The sequence below is a fragment of the Euprymna scolopes genome, chromosome 8 (genome assembly GCF_053919585.1).
Source record: "Euprymna scolopes isolate OS-2025 chromosome 8, ASM5391958v1, whole genome shotgun sequence".
Taxonomy (NCBI): Eukaryota; Metazoa; Mollusca; class Cephalopoda; order Sepiida; family Sepiolidae; genus Euprymna; species Euprymna scolopes.
Window position 1 is genome coordinate 1681211 of NC_136489.1, and position 17997 is coordinate 1699207.

At 35.3% G+C, this 17997-nt stretch overlaps 1 protein-coding gene across 1 annotated transcript in view; it reads left to right on the plus strand.

The window, feature by feature from the left end:
• LOC145284083 (uncharacterized) overlaps positions 1 to 17997 on the plus strand; it is a 361761-nt gene that overhangs the window by 267233 nt on the left and 76531 nt on the right. The window contains exons 50-53 of the mRNA XM_080133150.1: positions 929 to 1084; positions 5984 to 6134; positions 12320 to 12516; positions 16765 to 16977. Of these exons, the coding sequence (XP_079989276.1) occupies positions 929 to 1084; positions 5984 to 6134; positions 12320 to 12516; positions 16765 to 16977 (717 nt within the window). The remainder of the gene's footprint in view (positions 1 to 928; positions 1085 to 5983; positions 6135 to 12319; positions 12517 to 16764; positions 16978 to 17997) is intronic.

Here is a 17997-nt window from a genome sequence, read left to right on the forward strand (position 1 = left end):
TTTATCTAACATCGGAAGGGAAAAGTTATGTTTTTGTAGATGTTGAAAAATTGCACTGAAATCTATATTATGCATGGTAAGGCGATGGAATAGGGTAGTAGTTGTGTAACCAACACGATTATCTGGGGAAGCATTTTTTACTATAATGTTTTGTGCCTTAAATTTTTTATAGTGAATAATGAATCTAATTTTATTGTTGTTATCATTTGGGGATACGCATCTGTGTATGATATATTATGACCTTATTAAAGTTTAGTTGCATTTGATTGTAGGGGAATATATTAATAAAAGTGCTGCATGATATTATTTTTGGTGGTATTTTTTAAGTTCTGAAGCATTGCTTTTATTTGCAACAATATAATTAGAAAATCATTAGAAAGAATCAATGTCATCTATCAGTTTGAATGCCATTTGGGGGAGTGTAACTCTTATAACAACCTTGAAACAAATTTATGAGGTTTAAAATGTTGGTACAAGTTACAACTTCGGACAAAACATGGCTGAAGGGGCACACCCAAAGGAATATTTCGTCTTGTGAAACCCTCAATAATTAAAGGTGTACGGTATTATGATTCTCGGTCCCTTGAATGCATTCGTATTATTTTGTAAAAACAGAGACCAGAGAAAACCTCCAGTTCCTGACATATAAATCAAAGCTTTATGGGTGGGGAACAATTGACGAAGCAGCTAGTTGAAATGCATATAGTCTTGAAAACATTAGTTTATAGTCAGTTCCGGGTCACCGACAATGTAACACTGTGTGTGATTGTCCAGGCCTAACCTTAACTTGAACCTTAACCACTATTGAATACTAAAATTCATTATGAAAATAACGAATATAAGAAATTCGTTTTGTACGGCCTTTTATAGAAGTGGGAGGGGAATAGTGATATTAATTGCGAGCAATTTTTTTTTTTATTAATTGCAGGAATTGAGCTGGCCAACAGTTTCAAACATTTCAAAAGATTTTGCCTTGGCCCAATGCAGTGTTCCACTGAACTATCATCGGAATGTATGTTCTAATATCTCAAACATGGACAAGATTTATGATCATGCCAAGATGGCTTGCATAAAAAGCATACAGGTAATAATTCTTTTTATCTCTGTTTCCAATTTATTTCATCAAAATGTATAAACGTGGCGTAATGGTAGTAGGTTATTTGCATTCCATGAAAGCCCCCACACTCACACACACATCAAATGAAAATTCCAATTAGCAAAATATTCTTGATAAACTCAAGAGAGTTGGAATTTTTTAAAAAGTTCAAATTCGATGTATAAAGGGTGGATTTAAAAGAAAAAGAAAATAAAAGTAAAAATATACAAAAATGAAATAAAATATAATAATGCTAGAACATATCTCTACAGATATTTTCTAATGGAGCAGAATAGATTTATAATTCTCTATTCACAAATGATCATTACCAATTATTCTGAATGCTATTTCGAAAAGAATTGGAATTTACCTTCAATGTGAATTTCTTCAATTAATTTAGAATCTAATATCATAATCCCACTCCATTCAAGGATTTTTACTCCATTCAAATACCAAAATCTTATATTCTTCTTTTTGTTTCAACCCTTATTTCCTGTCTCTATGTCCTGTAAAAAGATTTAATCTTTAATATATTTTCTATGAATAGCAAAATTATATCAAATCTAATTTAATGACTTTTCTCTGAGGATATGAGCCTACACTAAAAATCCATGGATTAAGGAAATTGTATTCTTTGTTCAAATAATAAAATTTTGTTTTGAAAAAGTTTATAAATATTAATTCTTTAATATTTACAATATACTTTAGTTTTACCATCTTGGATCATTTTGGTAAGTTTAACTGCAATTTTTATTTTATTTTATATATATATATATATATATATATATATATATATAAAGAATAAAACATGTATAAATACATTTGAAGCCAAAACTGCAACGCGAAATTTTTTATAAAATAAACAGGATTGGAGTCCATATTTTATGAAAACACACTAGAAGATTGTCTGAAGATTGATAATTGATAAACACGATCTCAAGTCTGACTGCATTTATGTTTCTATTTATAATTTGACTTCCTAACATTTCATATTTCATCACATTTGGTCACTCTTGTCAAGTTCTTTTTTGCTTTATTTTTTTGTTTTGCAATGCGTACTTTTATGGCATACGCAATTGCATATAAAGCATTTCTAAATTTTATAGATCAATATCTGTACCAATGCATCCGTTTACAACTGAAACACGTTTTAAGGAGCAGACTATTTCGTTTTTCGACTATCAACTTTTACGGTGAATTTATTTTTCACCTTGTGAATTTGATTGATGTGAAACACTCTAGCCTGTTTGATATCCTTTCATAAAATATGGACTTCAATTCACGGATGACACTGGAGGAATCCTGTCCTGTCTTATTAACGGGCGCCAGATTGCAAACCTTATCGGTCCACAATTGATCAGGGTGAGGAAGCGTTGGCTGCCATAGTGGGTTATGTCCATGTCCAGTTGGCTCCAAGTTGCGTCTACTCCCAGCTGACCTTTCCACCATCTGGCCGGAGTGGGGTCGATTGACTGGCATGTGTTGCATTCCTTGACAACTGCTTTCACTGCACTTTTGGACACAGATGGATTGGACAACTGCACAGAATAACATGTCCACCTCACTCCGGAGTGTCCACTGAGGTGGTGTATCTTCCTGATTTCATCCGCCACCTCAATAGAGGTGGCACATAATAGTACTGGTTTCTTCTTCATGGTGCCATACCATCTCTGTGGCACCCGAGTGAGCCTATCAGCAAGGTTGCAATTTGAAGTGACCAGTATCGCATCCACAGACAGGTTGTACTCTGTTACCAGCTTTTTTACGGTCTCCAACCTCCGTCTGATCAGCATCTCACTGGCTGCCTTAGTGCGCACCCTGGTCTTGCCTGTCAGTGTGTCTGATATCCAGTGGTATGCGCATAGTGAATCTGTGTGTATGCGTAATTTCTTGACTGTCCACTGGAGTGCCAGGTTGATACCTTTTATCACCGCATCGAGCTCTGCCAGGTTGATATGAGCAGCATCATTCGCCGGTCGCAACCAGCAGGCGTCCTCAATCGCAGCACCATTCTTCCTCAACAGCACACCAATTGCCAGAGAGCTCGTATCCACCCACATGTTCAGTTTGTCTCCCTGCACGCACCAGTCTCCTTTGACGGAGTCATCCTGCTTTACCCGTGTGATGGCCTCCTTCACCATGCAAACCAACAGATCGTTGGCTGTTTCATCATCTCAGCCTTTGGTGACTGCATTTGCCTTCCTTTTTATGATGCCTGTTGCCACACAAGTCCATCCACACGCTGGTAGGTGCCCCACAAGTTTTCCACACAGGGAGAATACTGCTCACCTCGTGAAGACATCGGGAATTTCAGGAACTGCAGTTCCACACCTCCATTTCAAAGTCCCTCGCTCCTGTTGAACGTTCAGGCCCAAGACACGGATGCCATTCTCCAAACGTTCTGGGTCCTTGCACTTCAAACCAAACTCAGCCAGTTTGGCCCTCACACGTGATGATGACACACTGTCTTCATTCACATATCAAGGTATGCCGATGTCCCATCTTTTATTGGTTCTTCCTGTGACAACATAGCGTTAATGATGGTCTTCATATTTGGGGTGCCATGTTCAGCCCGAAGCCTAGTCTGGTAAGGCAGTACCTCCTGCCAGCAAACACTACCATAAAAAATGGGCACATTGTTTCACTGATTCGGACCTGCAGGTATGCTTTTCTTAAATCCTGCAGGGACACATTGGAACCCTGTTGGCTCCACTCTCGTAACTTGCTGGCACAAATGTCAGCATCTGCTGTGAACGCATCAACATGCGCGTTTAGTTCACAATAGTCCATCACTGGCCTCACCTTTGCTTTGTTGTGCTGAGCGACCACCTTATAAATCCATGGCTGCCATCTTTAATTTCTCTTTCTCTCAGATCCCATCCAAAGGTAAGTTGTATGACCGCATGATACACACACACACACACGCACGGGCGCTTTCTTCTTTGATTATTACATTCAACTCTACATATTTGCTGAAATTCATACTAGTTAACATAATCTCTACTTACTTAATTTTTAAATCATTTCATTTTATCTTAGTTTTTCATGTTCATAAACTGGAAACATGTTTCAAAATATCAACAATATCAATTGCTTAATAGATGTGCGTTTTGAAATCTGCAAATCAAGGAGAAATATTTTTCAAATGTTCACCAGTTTACGATTCTGAATTCTCTAGATAGTCATATCATTTGGATTCTTCTGACTACTGTCCTCATATTGAGTGTTATTTTCAAACCGTTGCACTTGATGTAACCTCTGACCTTCTTCGCTGAACTTGTGATTTTTTCTGCAAAACTCAAGAACCTTTTTTGACAAACTTGAGGAATCTGTACAAAATTTTGAATGAAACTTTTTATTTAATCCGCGGGGTAGCATGCTCTTGTTCTAACAGCCATAACTGAGTAAAAGTCCTAATTCGCAGTTGTACTTTAGGGTTCACCAGTATTGAGGATTGAACCTTCAATCTCCAGAAGAATGTAACTTTTACACCTGAATTTTACCAAGTACTCCATCCACTGTGCCACGAGTCATGTGTGTTGGTTTAATTACTAACCTTTGTTAGGTTAATTAATAACCTTAGTTAAAGCTAATCAATAAGTAAATAAAAAGAACATACCTTTTCTTCTTTAAATAACTTTATTTATGGAAGGTAGATCTTGACGAAGGCAAAGAAACAAATGAATTAATATATAGATGCGTCTGTTTATTTTCTACACGAGAGAAGCTATACATCAAGAGGGTACTTCACATTATGTGTCTTTTATACAAAAGTCAATTAAAGGGAGTTAACTAATTTAAAGTCCACGTCATCAGTTAACAGACAAAGGGAGGCAACTGCTCACAGTCTAAGAGACACAGTTCGAACAGATCGTCAACACCAACGATGTGAGAAAGACCAGAGGTGGCATTGAACATTGTAAAAATAACACGCAAGATAAAGACAGTAGTCCAAGAATTTGAATAATACGAATATCACCAGTAATTGTTTAGAAAATTTCTATCAAATCATATCTCAGTAAAGTAATTTAAGACTCTTTATACTAATGGCATCATCACTTACCAAGCCCAAAACCCACTCCAAGATAAAAGGTAATGCGATATCAGTTGGATGATGAATACAGGGTGGAATGATAATGATGCCCAGGGTGATGAAAACAAAGTTTCTAGCCAAGGTTATGATTTTTGGTGTGGTTTCAAGTGAACGCCATATCATGCTACCTCACATTTTCGAAGTTGGCTTGAAAGTCAACACCAAAGTGTACCTGGGTGTGTTGAAGAGTGTGGTGATCCCCTGATGCAATTAGGTGGCAGCTGGAAGACCCTGTGTGTGGCAACAGGACTACGACTTTGTACCCTTCTCTCACTGCCCCCCGCCTCCCCCGACCTGCACCCGATAGACTACTGCGTTTGGCCATACATCGAAAACATCACCAACATGACCTCCCATAACACCAAAGCCAGCCTGATCGCCGCCATCCAGCAAGTATTCGCCAAACTCCCACTGGCACTTGTGAAAAAGGCATATTCCGAGTTCTTGACTCGTATCGAGGCAGTGATTGAGGCTGAAGGTGGCTACATTGAATAGATGTCAGCTCTACTACATAATCAAGTTACTTGAATTGATTTTTTTAATAGAAGTTTTTAAATACAGCTGTGGTGTTGTTTTCTTTAGAGCGACAACTTTATCGTTTCCACCATGTAATACCATGAGAGAATTGAAAGTGATGAATGAATAAAATTTCATTACTTTATAGGACAGCATGACAATTATTTGTTGACATTGGACTTCAAGACTGCATGTAGTTTGCAGTCAAGTAATCCCATGGTAATACGTTCCATCAATTAAAATTAATGTAATACTTGTTCTTTTTCTTATTTTAACAGGTGTCAGATATGATTGCATCAGGCTTGATGCTTGCTTCCATTGATGTTTATAAAGAACAATGCAAGTTACAAATCGAAGGAAATACGTCCATATCTAATGCGATTTCAAGTAACCATTTCTGCTTGAATGATTGTTACCAGAGAACTTGTGGTAAGTTGGATCAGTTAAACTTATTCTATTGAATTAGATGGAGTACTGTTGCCACATCTGGGCAGGAGCTGCTAGAAGCACCTTATTCTGCTTTGACAGAGTTCAAAATAGACTTTGTAAACTAGTAAAGGATACCAATTTCTCTTCCCTGTAACCTTATTCTCACAGAAGAAACGATGCAAGCCTGTCTCTGCTCTATCGTTATTTTCATGCCAAATGCTTGTCTAAGATCCAATCTATGGTCCCTCTTTGCCAAACTTTTACAAAGAAGCACTTGTCAAGCTGAAACTACTATCAATAATTTGCCTCACTCTTTATCTGTGCCTACACCTAAATGTGAATTCCATGAACAAAGTTTCTTCCTTACAACTGTACACATGTGGAAATCTCTTTCGTTTGCCTGCTTTCTATCTGACTACAATATGGGCACTTTCAAGTTCAATGTAAACAAATTCTTTATGAGCCGTCCCCTTAAGTAATCCAGTTTATCAAATTTCTACTGCTAACGATTGCTACAATATTGTCTCCAGTTACTACCATGCACTCATTAACCCTTATCCTCGAGTGACTTCCGAGCCTTGATAAGTGTGACTCCGTTGTAAAAAAAATGCTGTTGCTGTTAAGATTAGCGTTATTGTCAGGGGAGTCATTGAGTGTTGTATTCTCTTCCTCAACACTAAACACAGTTGGTTTTAAATCACGGCACCATTGTGAACAAATTCTTATCCAGATTTGAAGCAGTGAATGTGGTACTATTGTTTTTGGGTTGAATTTTGAGGGTCACCAGTTTTGCGTGAGTTCTGGCCATTTGCTTTGGCAATAGTTCTGTGCCTATGTTGTGGATTTAGACCTACAAAATTAATGCCACTTAAATGAAACTAGCTGTACCCGGCCACGCGTTGCTGTTGCTCAGTTTGTTTAAATAGAACCCCCTGCAAAAAAGAGACAAAAAAGAGACAACTTTTGTTTTTTGAGATATATATATATATATATATATATATATATATATATATATATATATATATAGAGAGAGAGAGAGAGAGAGAGAGAGAGAGAGAGGGGGGATTCACGTAAAAACACATATGTAGAATATATCGTTGGCTAAAATAATATTAATAGCAAGCGAGAGAGCGAGAGTTAGGGTTATGAAATAAATACAATAGGATATCTGAATGTTTTGTTTGTTTTTGTTATAGCAATGTATAGGGGGGGGAGAGAGAGAGAGAGAGAAAGAAAAAAATCATGTATAAACGTAAAGCTACGAACAAACGTAAAATAGTTTTTTACTGTAATAATGTTTTTTATATTTTGTATCAGCATAAAAAGAAAAAAGAAACTTTCTAGCTGAACAGTTTACATTTTTTCGGTATAAGAAGAAATTAAAGTAAATTAGATAGCTGAATGTTTTGTTTGTTTTGTTATAGCAATGTATCGTAGCAAGTGAAGATAGAGAAAGAGAGACGGGGAGAGGGAAAGTGGGAGATATAAAGAACGCAGCAATGTATCCAGCACGAAGAAACGGGTAGCATGACGACGCCATGTTTTAATTGTAGGTTAGCATTCGTCTATGAAAAGAATAGATTTAAAAAAAAAAATTTTTTTTTTATTACATTTTCACGCCAAATAAGGCAAATTGCCACTTTGGTGTAGGGGGCTACTATCAGGGGCAACAACTACTGGGATACTATGTAGGGATTTGGGCAGCAAGATGTCGGTTCACATTACACTTGAACTTCTGCACGTCAGTACTGTTGGGGAAGCAGGGACCTGGAATGGAATTCCAGAGTCTAGCGGTTCTGGGGAAGAAACTATTGGAGTAAAAAGATCTTTTACATCTAGGGATCTCTACAGTGTGGGGGGGTGGGATTTAGCAGCCTGTCGGGTTTGTTGAGGGTGCTCACGTCGTGGGGGCACAAGTGATTGCAGTTCGCCAGAGCATTCATCACTAAAATACTTGTAGAAAAGGCAGAGGGATGCAACATTTTGTCGATGGGACAGAGACTGAAGCTTAGATGCCAGTTCAGTGCCTATCAGGTTTGCGACTCTCTTTTGAACCTTGTCAAGGAGCAAGAGACTAGTAGCCGATGCACCAGCCCAAATATGACAGCAATACTCCATACATGGGCGAATAGTGGTCTTATAGAGGTACTGGATACTTTCGGGTGTTAGTAGTTGTCTAGCACGGTAGAGAGAGCCCACCTTTCTTGCAGCGGCCCTGGCAATGCCTTCAATGTAATTGTTCCAACTCATGTTTCCTGTGAACGTTAGGCCAAGGAGTTTGAAAGACATACTCTCAGATGAAGAGTTGTTGGCCATTGCTATAGGTGGTAGAGAGGGTTTCTTGTAATTATTGAAGGAAACTAGTTTAGTCTTGGCAGCATTGAACGCGACCAACCACTTTTGTCCCCATTCCACCACAGATTGGAGGTCTTCCTCTAGTGTTTCTGCCATTTCTTTAGAAATGTGTTCATTCGTCTTCCTGTCGTGCCTGCCATAGAGTGTAGCGTCATCAGCATATATACCCATCTCGGAGGCAATTTTGTCGGGGAGGTCATTTATGAATATCAGGAACAATAGAGGTCCAAGGATAGAACCCTGGGGCACCCCCGCATTTATATCATATTGTTTAAGTATTCTACCAGTGATACCGTATGATCTAATTTTCCTGAGGAGACCCTCATACCATAGCCTGTCAAAAGCCTTAGATATATCTAGAGCTACCGCTCTGCCCTCCCCCAATGGATCGACTTCAGCCAATCAAAATGGCCGAAATCAGGCTGGGGAGACTTTAGTATTTGTGGAAGAGAAAATAGAAATATAATGGTATGTGTAGTTATGGAATAACAAGTTAATGGCGATGCAAGTAAAATATTGGTGAAAAATTTATAATCGTACACGGCCTACACTGGTAGTGGTGATAAGAGAAAAATTGAAACCACTTCTTCTGAAGATGTTACGATTGTGATTGCGATGCTCGTAGGATCTAATGTAGCTTTTTATTATCACAAATGAAGGTGTATGTAATGGTGGTCAAAAGTTGCATAAGATGTATTGGATTTGAATTTGGCATCTATTGTTGCAAACCTGCGATACTTTGATACAGAGGGGAATTTCTTCTCTACTTTTGTAAGAGAAAAGTGTTGTTTTGGGTTCATGGGCAGCATTTTTAATTGTCTTAGATATCATAAACGAGATAAGTCTTGGTTAAGTTCACCTTCCGTGTCCCCGTGTTCACAAAGCCATTTGGCGGAAGTGACGTCCGACAAATTTTTAGCTACGGATGACCACAACTATATAGAATGTACTTTTTTTTTAGATGAAAATATAAAAATAGAAGTTTTATTCAAACAGTCTTTATTTGAATTCAATGGATTGTGTTTTTTTCTTTTATATTTATGAACTGTTTTCCCCATTAATATGCTTATGAACTGTTTTATTATTTTAATCAAACAAAAATATAACTTTTATAATGAAATATATATTATGAACTATTTTCCAAACATCAGGTGTTGGTAATTTTTATAAATAATAAAGTATAAAAATATAACTTTTATAATAAAAGTTAGGTAAACGACGATATCGAAATTTTAAAATAAAACTTAGTTTTATTTAAAAAAAAAAAAAACGAGGTGTTTTTTTTTTCAATTACATTACATACTTTATTTGAACTTTTTAACAAACTTTTATAATAATTTTTTTTTAATTTATTCAACGAAAACTTTTTTTTTCCATTTCTCATATTTAATCAAACATAAAAAACCGTATCCATTACATGATATTCCCCAAATAATTGTATTTGTTTATTTTAACTTTTTAACGGCATTTGTTAATGTATTCATCATTTGGAAATCACTTTCGAAAACTGAAGAAGTCACGTTAGAAAAAATCTCGTTACAAAAATCTCATTTCAAAAAATAAATTTTGTAATTTTTTTTATTGTAAATTGGCTTATCATTTTATTGTTGAATAAAATTTCAAAGTGATAAATGGAGAAAAAATATCTCGAAAAGAAAAAACACCTAATTTTTTTATTTTTTTATTTTTTTTTTAACAAAACTGACTTTAATTTTAAAATTTCGATATCAACGTTTACCCAACTTTTATTATAAAAGTTGTGTTTTTATACTTTATCATTTATAAAAATTATCAACACCTGATGTTTGGAAAACAGTTCATAATATATATTTTATTATAAAAGTTATAATAAACATATAATTCGAGAATAAAACAGTTTATAAATATATTTAAAAAAAAAAAAGTCCATTAAGTTCAAATAAAAATTGTTTGAATAAAAATTTTTATATTTGCATCTATAAAAAAAAATAGTATGTGATGGGGAGTGTGGACCCTACGCAATCGTTTGCATTCCACGAATTGCTCCCTCAACAGACATGCACAGATTTTCAGTGGTCTATTTAAATATATTTAAATATTGTTCTGTTTTGATCACTCTAAGTTTTGTCATTTAGTTTTTATTATTATTTTTAATCTCCTCGGCGAGGAAAATTAATCGTACTGTAGAGAAAAATAAATGCACATACGAATAAATTTGGCCTTTAATTTAGGTTTTAAATACTTTAAGTTGCATTTAAATTGACCAGAAGAAGTTCTTTTTAAAGAACACGTAAAATCAATTTGGCATTTTCTTTGGCTTTTTTTTTTGGCCTGAAAAAGTTTTTCATGGCTAAATAGACCACTGAAAGCTTTCTGCGCATGTCTGTTAACGGAGCGATTCGTGGAATGCAAACGTTTGCGTAGGGTCCACACTCCTCCATCAAGTACAAAAAAAAGGGTACATTCTACACAGTCGTGGTCATCTGTAGCTAAAAATTTGTCGGAGGTCACTTCCGCCAAATGGCTTTGTAAACACAGGGATGCGGAAGGTGAACTTTACCTAAATCTTCTATTTCAGTGGCAAGACATTTTTGTCTTATTATATATTCCTATTTCAACCAAATCGGGTCTTCTAGTCGGCTTCCAGAAAGTCCATAGTTTGTATACGTCTGTCCTTGTTAGGCCCAGCACGTTGTAGCAGAGTATGTCACAAGGAACATAGAATAAGTAATAACTCCATTTTTTTTTTGAAGTAACAACATTTATTTCCACATTCTCCTGTCACTCGTGACTATTCGTTACAGCTGCGACGTCACCCACATCTCTAACGTCTTTTATAGTCTTTCTTTTTCCTTATGAGTGACATCATTTTGCATACATTTGCATAGGCATATCTGTGCTCTGTTATATTTGAAGCCAGCTGCAACACTGGATCAGTTCACTGTAGTCGGATTGCCAGCTGCAAACTAATTATCTCTACGCATAAACTCAGACACGGCGATAAGGGAAAGAGTAACAGACAGAAGCATAGGAGAAAATGAATCACCTGCTTAGTTAATTACAAATTACGGTTAATTTGAAAAAAATTAAATTAATGTTCAAACATAATTAAATCCTCAAATCTAGTTTGAAAAATTGATTTCAGTGGAGTTTTAAAGTTGTGTTGTGTCCCACCTAAAATCTTTTAATTCAGCTTCGATAATCTTGATAATGCACACGTCTGTTTACATAAAACGCTGTCTTTCAATTCGCCGGTCGTTCGTTTTATTCCTACTTTTATGCATTTTGCATAAACTAATTTGCATAAAGTATGCGTTACTCACACGTGATCGTTGGCAAAGCAAATGCATATATAGGTGATAGTCCTTATTCCACGGAGTTTTAAAGAATATAAGTATTCTTCTGTTCAGAGGAAAGAAAACTAGTTAGTAAAACACATAGAAAGTGGGGCTAAAAGATTTGCTGGTTTTATCATTTCTGAAGCTGCATTCCATGATTGTGGTCATAAAATTTAAAATATTGTTTGTAAAAAGAAATTGTATAAATTTTCTGTGCAAAGTGATTTTGTAAAAATAGAGGAAGAGGGGGGGGAAGTCAAACCAATTTGGGTAAATATTGTGTATGTATCGAATATACTTATCATATGCGTATACTTTAAACACACACACACACACACACACATACACACACACACACATATATATATATATATATATATATATATATATATATATATGTATATATATGTATAATGTGTGTGTGATTGTTCGTTTGTAATATACTTAAAGGTATATATTTTAATTGTTCGTGTATATATAATATTCCATTGTCTTGCTCATCTTGTCTTTCAGAAAAAGGTACATGTAAATGTCCTCAGGGACTTGGTGGAGCAGATTGTACTATAGAGCTGGAAAAGTCACCAATAATTAAAAATCAGGAATCGGACAGTTTCTGTAACAGCCTTACCTCAAGCTGCACCAGTATCCACATCTACGGGGAGTATTTTGCTGATACTACGAATCTTCAATGTTATATACAACAAATCAAGGTAACAGCATTTTCTCACACCTAAAGTTATTCTCTATTGCTACAAATCTGCTTTCAGACCATGTGTGGAGTATTGTCATATTTGAAAGTTCTTTATAAAGTTAGATATTTGGCAGGTACCCAGGAGTGGCTGTTGTATAGCAGGGGATTCATATTGGGGATCATATATCGGGTACATGTAATACAGAATTGAGAATTCCCTTTTTGCTATGACGTCAGATGTGTGGTTCCAAAACGTGACCAACTCCCGTGGCCAAGCACACGTTCCAAACACACTTTCGACAACAAAGAATTCTCAACTAACCTATTTTTTTAGCCTAACCTATTTTGTTACAATATATTTGTAATTTGTATTGCTCATTCTTTTTAGTTGACATTTTTTATTCAGTTTTTATAAAAGAACGAACAATCAAATTCTTTTACAATACAACAATTTCTGATTATTTTATATAGAATTTAGCAATAGCTGAATTCTAACATTCCGATTTCGAAATCTATTTCTGAACCTTGCTTACAAGGTTCGAGTCTCGGCTTATCCTAATCCAATTTCCACTTATCTAATGTTCTTCTTTTCCCTGTAACATTCCTATCCTTCCCATTTTTTAAAAATATACGCATTTTTAAATTCTAGTACATTTTTTATCTATATCTATACAACCACTTGGCTAAGAAAAATCAGACCCTATCCAAAAAACTTCTTTAATCAGCCCTTTTCCAACTGAATTCATAATTATTTTCTTTAGACCAGAATCTCTCTCTGGTTTTCCTGGAATTTCCTTTTTGGGTGTATATACCTTCTATGATTCACATCAGCTGCTTCATCCAGTCACCCTTACCGAGGCCTCATTTTACCTCTCTCGAAATCGACGACTTCTTTTGTCCAAAAGTGTCTTGATCCTTTCTTTCGCCTGGGTGTTCTACTAATTAGAGCTTTGTATCATTCAGCTCGTTTGACTCATTACTCTAGTGGTCACCATTAATTTGCTAACACTTAATTCATATTTATTCATAAGAGCTACATATCCCAGTATGTTATTTCAAAGAACTGCAAGAATTTCCTATAGGCTTGGTCTTTACACTTGCAAACCCTTATTTTTGAGTGACCTCCAGACTTTGATAAGTGATAACTCCCTTGTAAACCATTTATATACACTTGTGCCCGATATTATTCATACCCCCCTTGAAAATTGAGTTTATTAGGTGTAACTTTGTAAGAATTTATTGTTTACGTCCATATTGATACATATTCTTAATAAACCTCTTCTGATCATTTTCGTCATTTTAAAATCTCGGGATACTTGTAATAAAAGAAATATACAGCTATTTATTAAATCTGCAATGTTCAAAAATAATCATACCCCTTATTTTTGTCGAGTTTCTGACTGTTTGTTTCCTGTTTGATTCTTATTTTGAATGCTTTTATACAACCTTTGATTAATTTCATTTCGTTTTTTGCATTTTTCAGAAATTAAAATGATATCAACTGAAAAAAATAAAAGAATAAAAATTATTAGAATGGGGAAGAAAAAAGAGCTTAGTAATAATCTTAGGACTAAAATTGTGAATTCACATAAGGATGGTTTAGGTTACAAGTCAATTTCCAAGAAATTTGAGGTCCCTACAGCAACAGTACAGAGCATCATCAAAAAATTCCAGAGCCACCACACAACAAACAACTTGATTGGTAGAGGAAGGAAAAGGAAACTGTCTGCTAGAGCCACCAGGAATATTGTAAGAAGTGTTAATGCAAATCCAATCACCACTACTAAGGACATTTTAGAAAATCTGGAGTCTTCTGGCATAAAAATATCAAGGCAAACATTGCAAAGGACTCTGCATGAAAATGGTCTGAAAGGAAGAAGACCAAGAAGGACTCCATTGCACACCGGAAAACACCTTGCAGCACGTCTAAAGTTTGCTAGGACCCATGTGAATTCTCCAGAGTCCGTTTTCTCAAGTATTTTGTGGACTGACGAAACAAAAATTGAATTGTTTGGCAATATGGGTGCTTCTTACGTTTGGAGGAAGAAAGGAGAAGCTTACAACCCAAAGAACACCATACCCACGGTGAAACATGGTGGTGGTAGCCTAATGTTTTGGGGTTCCTTTTCGGCTAGTGGTCCAGGTAGTTTGGTCAAGATAGATGGAACCATGAAGAAGGAGCAATATTTGGAGATACTCCAGAAAAACATTAGACAGGATGCGGAGAAGCTCCATTTAGGACCAAACTGAGTCCTTCAACAGGATAATGATCCAAAACATACTGTCAAAATAGTGAAGAAATGGTTTGAGGATAATCAAATTAATGTTTTGGAATGGCCTAGCTAGAGTCCCGACCTGAACCCTATCGAAAACCTCTGGCACATATGGAAAACTGAGGTTAAAAAGCGGAAACCTAGAAATTTGAGGGATTTGGAGAACTACTGCATTGAAGAATGATCAGAAATCAGTGTTGATGCTTTAAAAACCTTGTTGATAAATATCCAAAACGGTTACAGGCAGTTATTAAGAAAAAAAGGCATGCTATTGACTATTAGTAAGAGAGGTATGAATAATTTTGAACTAGTGCCATTATTGTTTTTCTTTGTATAATGTTTCAAACTTGCATAATTTATTTATTTGTTGAGTTTAAATTAAATGCTTATGCTTGATTTATTGTTTGAAATCCCTTTAATATTGTCTACCTTCTGGTTTGAGCAATATTCTTATAGAAATCTCAAAGATCCGAGGGGTATGAATAATATCGGGCACAAGTGTATATGTATATTAGCTGTATTTGTTGGAATTTCATATCACGAATGAGTATGCTGCAGGTAAACATTTTCATTATCTGCCTGATAGTGCAGGATCCCAACACTTTGTGTAACACTCTAAGCAGATGTATGATACTAGGATTGCTGCGATGTCGTGAATAAAATCTAGATCATGCAGTAATTCCAGGTGGACCCTTGATATCATAAGTGGGAACTTCTATTTTTTCAATAATTTACAAAGATTTAGTCATTTTTCTGTTTTGCTTTAAACTCTTCACTTTCATCTAATTAACCGTTATCCTTGAGTGACTTTAGACCTTGATAAATGCTCGTTCACGCTCATCTCTATATAAATAAAATGAACTCATTTTTTCCCGTCTGATTTTGACATTAATAGGATTAAAAATCAAGATATTTCATGCAAATATAATATGCACAAACGGCAGAACAATATCTGAGGTGTGTTATAGGCTTATTATTTCTCAAATTCCTCGATAATCTTAGATTTCTATACTTTTTCTGCTGAGAAGTCACGGCCAAAATCGGTTAAGATCAATGGAAGTGGTAAAATATTTTCTCTCTAATAAATTCCTCCTCCCCCTGCCACCACTTAACACCGTTTGGGGATCGTTCACAAGGAACAGTTGAGAAGAGAACACCGGTTTGGCTTCGTAGTTCTTTCATGTGAAGTTATTTAAAATCACTAAACTAAGCTGCAGTGCTCTGTGGTGTAGTGGTTAGCGTGCTGGACAATTCACATTATATTTCCATGTTCGCGCCGACCTACCGTAGTCGTTTTTTTTTTTTTTTTCCTAAACAACTGGAATAGATTTTTCTTGGTGGCCGAACTGTTAATGTTGCAGATGTTTTTTGTTTTTGTTTTTTTCACACTTTATTTTCCTACTTTTACTACTCACTCCGGGTTTGATCCTTCCTACTTACCTACCATAACATTTTTTAAAACTCCCCCCCCCGTCCCGGAAACAAACACTCGGGCAACGCCGGGTACCCCCGCTAGTTGTTAAATAAAAAAAACTATTTGCATTTATTATGATGCTTCTGTATATGAAAACCATTTTTTAAAACTTATACCACCGATGATTCTTTGAAAATGTCATTAAAATTGGAGAACACGTTGGTCTTTTTATTCTCGGCTTTTACAACCATTTTATTTTCTTATTGAAGTCTTGCAACAACTCTTAGACAAGGATTAAAAATGAATTTCAAACCAAATAGGTTTGCACTTGTACTCTTTCAATGTGAAAACTCCAGTGTAAAATCTCACCCTTTCACTGTAGGATCCCGGAAGTGGTTTCTTTCCTTGGACTACTTACCCTAAAAATGATTTCCCTGCTCAATATTTCTCAGACCACACCAACAAATGCAGAAATTTAAATGTAAAGCAAACAAACATCTTGCTGCCCAACTTCTAGTCCGAATTGCCCTCCAAAAGACAAAATATAAAAACATGTAATTGTTCTTTTCATTCATTGCAGATAATCAATAGTTCCTACACGGTAATGCCCAAGAATGGAACGGTCAAAATTGTATATTTCAACTTCAATTATATCAAATGCATATTACCGAGCAAAGGAAGCTACCTCGTCGCCATCACAAATGATGCTATCCACTATTCAAAAACAAAAGTTTTTCAAATCTTTGATCCAACTTGTCTCATCTGCTCAGCTCCCGGGAATTGCACTCTGCGTGTAAGTACATTTAACTCATACTTATGTAACTATACATTTTATCAATTCATTTAAAATCTACTAATATAATAAAAAGAAGAAATGAATCAATTATAATCAGAGGACACCTTAAGGTTTCCTTTCCACAAGCTACTGCATGAAGATGTATGTAAGAGTACCATCTCTTTCTCTAGATTATTTCACTTACTCTCGATCCTCACTTTTAGTGGTAAGGTTTTAGCAAGAAAGTCTACTGGTCCATTATTGACCACTAATAATTATGCTAAATGGGCCAGCAAAACAAAATTTTCTACATTTTTTTTTCTTTAAGGAAAGTAAAGTCGCTAGTAATTATGAGAGTGATATGTACTCCTTGTTTCAAACAGAATTCAAATTATAAACCCAAATAAAATCAACATAAAATTTAATGGAAAAAGTATGCTACTTAGTATTTGTATAAAAGAGAAAGTAACTATGATGAAAGTATCTATGTATTTATTTATCAAGCAAAAAAGCAAAAAACATTTTTAAGAAAAAAATATTAACTTTTAAACTAATTCCAAGTAAATATCAGAAAATGCATCGTAAATATTGTTTCGGCATATAACACCTTGGCAGTGATTACTTGCAGTCTTAAAGTTTTACATGAAAACAATTTAAATAGTTGTTCCTGTTAGCCATGACGCAGTGCATTTAGTGAATGGTTCCTACTAAAAGTTTGGTTACTATAAATTTTGATCGATGAGGCTCTGAACAGATGCATGACTTTCATTCCAATCCTCATCAATCCATCAGAAGTAATTTCCTTGGCATTTAATAAAATGCACCGTAAATATCATAAATGCATCGTAAATACAAAATGTACCGTAAATATCAAAACTGCATCATAAATATCATACAATGCATCATAAATATGATAGAATGCATCATAAATATCATACAATGCATCATAAATATCATACAATGCATCATAAATATCATACAATGCATCGTGAATATCATAAACTTCATCGTAAGTATGATAAAATGCAACGTAAATAT